At 39.3% G+C, this 7,475-nt stretch overlaps 1 protein-coding gene across 2 annotated transcripts in view; it reads left to right on the top strand.

The window, feature by feature from the left end:
* Positions 1–6,599, top strand: part of triob (trio Rho guanine nucleotide exchange factor b) — an 86,403-nt gene extending 79,804 nt beyond the window's left edge. For both annotated transcript variants that reach the window (XM_008323918.3, XM_025061781.1), the window contains exons 52-61: positions 242–492; positions 576–705; positions 813–840; positions 955–1,117; positions 1,264–1,385; positions 1,525–1,603; positions 2,049–2,249; positions 2,335–2,473; positions 2,574–2,760; positions 3,275–6,599. In XM_008323918.3, the coding sequence (XP_008322140.1) occupies positions 242–492; positions 576–705; positions 813–840; positions 955–1,117; positions 1,264–1,385; positions 1,525–1,603; positions 2,049–2,249; positions 2,335–2,473; positions 2,574–2,760; positions 3,275–3,672 (1,698 nt within the window). In that variant the 3' untranslated portion in view covers positions 3,673–6,599. The remainder of the gene's footprint in view (positions 1–241; positions 493–575; positions 706–812; positions 841–954; positions 1,118–1,263; positions 1,386–1,524; positions 1,604–2,048; positions 2,250–2,334; positions 2,474–2,573; positions 2,761–3,274) is intronic.
* Positions 6,600–7,475: the final 876 nt, after the last annotated feature.

Genomic DNA, 7,475 nt, shown 5'->3' with positions numbered 1-7,475 from the left:
AGTAATTCTGAAAGTGCTTGAGCATCACTTCAACACGTGTGAAGTGTGTGCACCACCGTAGGAACAGTGGATTCATGTTTTTATGCATTTCTGTATACAAAGCATAATAATGTAAACGTTTTAAATACTTCCAATTACTCTGTTAAATTCACCAAGCAGATACTTCCCGTTCTCTTTAGTAGTTTGCTCCTTTACTGTCTGTATAAAAACTCTATCGTTTCATTCTTCTCCCCTCTGACAGAGTGAAAGCAGTAGCAGCAGCAGTGTGTCCACCATGTTGGTGACCCAGGACTATGTGGCAGTGAAGGAGGATGAGATCAGTGTGGTGCAGGGTGAAGTGGTCCAGATCCTGGCCAGCAACCAGCAGAACATGTTCCTGGTTTACAGGGCGGCCAACGAGCACTGTCCTGCAGCAGAAGGCTGGATTCCTGGCTTCGTGTTGGGACACACCTCATCCTCCGTCACATCTGATCTCTCAGAAGGAACCATCAAGTAAGAAGAATCGAGGCAAAAGTACACCAACATTGAATAACCCATTGAATTAACACACATTTTTAATGAATGTTGTTTTTTAGGAAATCCCTATCATGGCATACAGCGCTTCGCATCCGTAGAAAATCAGAGAAAAGAGACAAAGAAGGAAGGAAGTTGGAGAACGGCTACCGTAGGTCTCAGGACGGCTTAGCCAACAAGGTCTCTGTCAAGGTACGTAGTTTTATCAGTTGTTGTTCTAAATAAAATGTAACTATTGTAACAGAAACTAGTGGAGAAATGAAAGGATTCTAACCTGTATTGTTGCATTCTCTTTTCAGCTTCTCAATCCTAACTTCATTTATGATGGTAAGTCCAGGTTATTGGGGTTTTTTTTTTGCCAAAGATGTGTCTGTATTCTTCTGCATGTTCCGACATTTATTACTAAATATTTAAGTAATAAAAAAAACCCTGTATCTTCAGCTCCTCCTGAATTCCTCATCTCCGTCAGTGATGTGACATGTGACAGCGGTGACAGTGTGACTCTCAGATGTAAAGTGTGTGGTCGACCTCGAGCAACAGTCAGCTGGAGAGGACCTGACAACAACCCTCTCAGTAACAACGGGCACTACAGCATCACATACAGGTGACAAGATGTCTGTGTTTGTTCTCAGTCATCAGGTCTGTCAGATTAACCTCTGCAGCAACACAGAAATACATGACGCTCTGTTCCTGAAATGCATTTTACATCATGTGTTTTGAAGGTTTTTGTCTCTGTCCTTATGTGTCCAGTGAGACAGGTGAAGCAGCCCTGCGGATCCTTGGTGCGTCTGTGGACGACAGTGGTGTTTACACCTGTGTTGCCACAAATGTTGCCGGTTCTGCTACTTCCTCTGCCAGCCTCAGAGTCTCAGGTGAGGTCCTCTTAACATTTTTTTTTACATAAAAAAAAACAAACAATTCTTTTATAGACGCCATAGTTTTAAAATGTCAAATTCAAACACTTAAAATGCAACAAGCAAATTCAACAATGAGACGTGTGTGTGTTCTCAGGATTTCCTGATGATGGCAGTGAATACCTCTGGAAAGGCAGCTTTGAGTCCCACTACACAGAGATCACTGAGCTGGGAAGGTAAGAGTGTCACTGTACTGTATGACTCCATCAGTGCATTACTGTTTACATAAATAAATTAAATTATATTTTTTTTACTGGGGAGGGGGGCAATTCCCCCCCAAAATATTAATATATTATAATATTATTGTAAAATAGTGCTTTGAGACATTTCTTGTACTGGGCATCAAATAGTGAATTTTGCACAGTATGTAGAAATCTATAATATAATATTAAATGTGTGGGGCAGTGTTTTTTTTTTTGTGTTTACAAAAAAATAAGTCTTTGACAAAAGATATATAAAAGATGGCACAGACAGATATACTTTAAAAATGAAGCTAGTAAACTATCAAAAATAATAAAGTGCCATGACTGACCTGACCTGTGTAAATGATGTGTGACAGAAAAAAAAGTGTTCAATAAAGCACCGTTGGGTTAATAATATCTGTGCTCTCTTCTCTCCCAGGGGTCGGTTCTCAGTGACTAAACGCTGTGACCAGTTGGGAAGTAAACGCACAGTCGCCGCCAAACATGTCAACAAGAAGCTGCTGCGGCGGGAGCAGGTTCTGCAGGAGGTCAGACTCCTCCAGACTGTGGATCACCCCAACCTGGTCAAACTGCTGGACACGTACGAGACCGGCAACAGCTACGTGCTCGTACTGGAGATGTAAGTTCAGAAGTTGGACTGAAGTAACTGTTAGGACTAGAAGTTATTATTAAATGGTATCAAGGATGTACTACTTTGTTCCCAGGGCGGATCAGGGTCGGTTCCTGGACTACATAGTCAGCTGGGGAAACTTGACTGAGGAGAAAGTCGCTCTCTACCTGAGAGACATTCTTGAAGCTCTTCACTACCTGCACGGCTGGAGGATAGCACACCTCGATCTCAAAGTAACCTACAGATTATTACCTCGCTGCTTGTAGCACAATTTTCTGATGTACTTTTTTTTAAAATATGACCTAACTAAATCTGTTTTGGGGTTCCTTGCAGCCTGAGAACATTGTTGTGGAACATGCATCTTCTCAGCCGGTGGTGAAGCTGACAGACTTTGGTGATGCCGTTCAGCTGAATCCTCCCTCCTCCCACATCCACCCTCTGCTGGGCAGTCCGGAGTTCTCTGCTCCTGAGCTGGTCCTGGGTCAGCCCGTCTCGACACACTCTGACCTCTGGAGCTTAGGTCTGTGTTTATTTATTTTGTATTTTCTTTTGCTTTTGTGAATACAGTATACTATTGTTACTATTTCTGGATAACTTTTGCTGTCCTTAGAAGGACAAGGTAAGACTTCATGTATTTTTGCCATATGTTTTGCGAGATTTTGTTAACATTATCTAAAGTCACATCAGTTTTTTTTCTCTAAATGTTAGCAGGTTTTGCTAAACGTTTGGCTAATTTGGGTCTTATTTAGTTCTTTAAGTATTGTACCTTTAGCACATTTCTTTCTCTTTTTGTCTCTACCATTTATATAATTTCTTTTCAAATTTTGTTTTAGTATATTGCACGAATATACCCAGTCAAAACCATTGTATGTGTAAATGCATTTGGTAATTAACACATAACTTGTGTTTTTTTTTATTGGACAATAATGGGCAATCGTTTGATCATGTCTGCTGTGGTAGAATAATTAAGTGATTATAGACGTGAGATGCTTTCAAATATATAGATTTAGACTGACATCCTGGATGATTCGCAGGCGTGTTGACCTACGTGATCCTGAGCGGCGCGTCTCCTTTCCTGGACGAGAGTTTGGAGGAGACTTGTCTGAACATCTGTCGTCTGGACTTCAGTTTCCCCGAGGACTACTTCCAGGGTGTGAGTCCAGCGGCCAGAGACTTTGTGCGGCTGCTTCTTCAGATTGAGCCGGAGCGCCGACCCTCTGCGACATGCCTCCTGCAGGAGCCCTGGCTCCAGCCCCACAGAGGAGTGATGAGCAGGGACAACGGACACAACAGCTTCACTCAACCACACCAGAATCACCTGGACACCTCCAGACTCATTTCCTTCATCGAGAGACGGAAACACCAGAACGACGCTCGGCCCATCGGCTCCATTAAATCCTTCCTGCAGAGCCGGCTGCTCAACCACATGTGAGAAGACGCGCGGTCAAAGCTGCTGAGATATTGACCAGAGAGTTGTCCCACGATTTCCTTTTCCCTCACTTGACCACAAATGTCCTGCTGCTGCTGACTGACTACTCTGCTGATGAAACAAATTTGACTCTTCCCACCGACTTTCCTTCTCCTAAATCTTGGCATATCATCTTTATGCCGGCACAACTAAAACAAACTGCTGGAAGCCGCTTGAGTGATTCCACTTTCTGACTTAGCAGGGAAAAAAAATCAAATAAAAACAGAGCTTTCTCAACAAGTCAGTGTGAGCAAGCCTCACGCTCTGGACAGTGTTAAACAGAGAAACTAGAATACTGTATGATAAGAGTAATTCAGGCTGCTTTTGGTTGAAGACATTACAATGTTTTGGGTTTTTTTGTAATGAGAGATTACTTTTTGTAAACGAAACCATGTACAGCGAGGAAACAGAACAGTCTCTATTCATGCCTTTGAGGAGAATCAAAGGTAAAGTGAGTGAGCTGAGAGAATTCTGAGATGTGTGAACAAAAATCTAGATGAAGACCAAAATCACGTTTTCCACAAACACCTTGTAGTTAAGTTATGTTCAGTGCAATAGTTTGCTTCTGTCTTTACGTCCCGGCCCGTTTGGTTTTGAAGTGTGAAGTCACCATTGAACGATAGTGAAAATGTGTTTTAACCTGCGTTTGCCTTAGTTGTAAATAATGTACAGTCTCTCTGCCTTCCATTACCATTTCAAAGACGTTTTCAATAATAACATTGAAAAGAAGCTGTTTATTTTAATGAGCTGCGGTTTGTGGAGCTACAGTTGGGGATAAAATGATTATTATCCATGATGTATGTAATTTTATTAGTTTAAATGCAGCATTTTGGAGTATTTGGGCTTGAGTTACCAGGTTTATAGTTTGTTTGATGACAGAAACAATGTTTTCCAAAACTCCAAAAAAATACTAAGGTCAGAATTCTTAGTCCCATTGATCCTAATAGTTGCTTTTACACCATATTTGGATTAAAAGGAGTCGTGCATTGGCTTTTTTAAAAGGTGACCGACAAATATTCGACGGCTAGATCTAAATCCAATTCCAATTCTAGATCTAAATCCAATTCTCGAAACGTTTTTCCCTTATCAATTAGATAATTGTTTCCCAAAGACTGAGTCGCGAACCTCAGGTAGATCACAAGAGGGTTTTTTTTGGGTCGCCTCGCATCATGTTTCCCAGGAGTTTACGAGTAATGTCTATTGACTTGGGTTGTGAAGGTTTGTGACTTTTAAAATATGGGTCCCCAGAAAAAAGGTTTTTGGGAAACACTGAATAAGCACTTTGTCTAAAACTATAGTTAAACTTAAACATTTAGAGCATTACAGTGTTAACGCTAATGATTGGTTCAAGCGATAATTTCTACCTTAGTGATTTTGAAGTTTTGTGAAATATTTTGTTTCCGTCTGTGAATAAATCAGGATCAGCTCCCAAAACAACGTTAGCTATGTTTAGATTTGTTCTGACCTAGGTTAAAAAAAACAACCTGGAAAGAACTGACTTCCTCCAGTAATTTAGTCCCCACCTGTTCGACATCCTGCGAAGCCTCGGTGCCCCCGCCCCAGATATTCACTCTGAACAAACCGCTGATAGAAGTGCACTCGTAATTTGCATCGATTCCCATGTGCAATGATTGTTGCAGCTTTAACGTTTATGCAACTATTTATGAAGACCTGTGTTGTAGCCGTATTCTTAAAAAGGCATGTACGTACCTGGTACTGCAGTAGTTGTCTGTATTGTGTTACCTTTTATGTATTAAGTTCAGTATTAAAATCTAAAAAAAACGCCACCGAAAAGGGGGTGTTTGAGAACTAGTGTATAAAGATGTGTATCTATTAAAATATACATAGGCACTTATGCTTTCATTTGGTCATGATTTTGCTTTTATTTTCCGTAACTATACCAAAGTTAACGATACTTTCTGTTGATTATTAATGTGTTGTTATTTTTTCTTTCTCTTTTTTCTTTATGTTAACTTATAAAAGAGCACACTGAACCTAGACGTACATGTGTTTACACAGGTTTAGTCTGGCTTTATTTATTCTTACTGTAAGGACTTGTTAGGTGTTCAAATGCTTCAAAGAGCCCCCATGTTATTTTAAAGCTGTTAAAGTGTTTCTGCTGTGAGAATTTGTTTGGCTTTTGTAACTAGATGCTGTTGTGTGTGAATAGATTCTTGTTCTTTTTCTCCGTCGGTCATTCTTACCAAGCAATAGATCTGGAGGATGCTCACTGTGGCCCTTTATTTGAAATGTTTAAGAGTGCATTAAAACCTCCTAGGAGACACAAGGACCTTCAAACGCCAACATTTAAAGGTCATCATCGTCATCAGCTTCTTTAGGTTTCTGCCGATAAAGACTTCCAGTTATTTGGAATCTTTGGATGAGCTGTTGTCTTTAGGTTAAGAAGTTATAATTACTGTCTTTATCTAATAGCCAGTAATGTGAGGAAGGTTGTTGAAACAAAATGTAATGTAACTATAAAAATCTTTGATGTCTTGATTTTCGTCAGCTCTCGTTGGTTCTCCCCTAGTTGGAGTCTCTCATTTTGTGTTGTTTTTTTTTTTTTAATTATTATTTATTGGTTTTAAATTCCGATTTTCCCAAATTCATTGCCAACATCTTAACTTATGAAAAGGAAAAAGAAAAAATGTCTTTGGGAAAACTCGCCGTGTTCATGATGTAAAGTTGTACAGAGAGGGTCGGGGCGGTTCGGCCCACAACCAGGATGTAAACCTCATACCTATGTCCTATTTTAAATACACATAGAAAAAGACTGCAGCGATGCCATTTTGAATGTCTTACTCTGACTTTATTTTTCATTTTGCATGTATATTTCTTTGTACAGAGGTTCTGTGTTTTACATGTTATTCTGTGTTGTAAATATTTTATTTGGTCCTGTTATTTTGCCATTAAACGTACAAGAAGCAGCTGGACGTCCTGGAGTCTCTGTGCACCGAACACAATGACCTAAGTCAGTACTGTTTTGAAAACAAGAGGAGTTCTCCTTTAAGAAGGAGGTGCCAGGGGAGCAGATTAGAATCAGGTGTGTGATCAGGAGGAGCAGCAGCAGGAGTCACAGAGGAGGTGAGTTCAGTATATAAAGCAGTCCAAATGAGGTTCAACCACACATTACTTTAAAGCCTCTGCAGCTGTTGTCAATCAGGCTGGTTGTTCTTGATTTAATTCAAGCCATAAAAATATTTTAGAAAACAAACATGGCTGCATTACTGACATTAGAACCCCTGTCGTTTCTGTCTGTTTCATTTAACGCTCTCTTGTATTTGATCAACTTTCCTCTAATTGTTTGTTTTTTTTTTACAGTAAAGAAGGCCTGACATTGCTGCAACATGTAAGTGATTTTGTTTACATTATTTATTTACACAGCTTCAATTTGTAGCAATAGTTTTAACATATGGCAATGTCAACTGTTTGACATAAATCTATGATTTTCATGTTAAAAAACTACAAGGAAAAATATTTCATGTACAGAGCATTTTGTTACATTAAAAAAATAAGTCAGGTATATTTTATGCTACTTCTGATGAGTGTGTTCCCGGTTCGGCTACACTTGTGAGAATTAAGCAGAATATATAGATATATACAATATAAATGGTATGAATAAATAAAGTAATTGTACAGGGTATACATATTTGTACAGTATATAATACATTTACAATATATATGTAAATTTTATATGAAATATAACATAAAATAATGCAGTGCTGTGTATACAATATACACAGCACTGTACCTTTTTTAAAGGTAGG

The sequence above is a fragment of the Cynoglossus semilaevis genome, chromosome 13, assembly GCF_000523025.1.
Source record: "Cynoglossus semilaevis isolate Cse_v1.0 chromosome 13, Cse_v1.0, whole genome shotgun sequence".
In the NCBI taxonomy this organism is placed as follows: Eukaryota; Metazoa; Chordata; class Actinopteri; order Pleuronectiformes; family Cynoglossidae; genus Cynoglossus; species Cynoglossus semilaevis.
The sequence above is the reverse complement of the archived record's forward strand: the minus strand, read 5'-3'. Positions and strand labels throughout refer to the sequence as shown.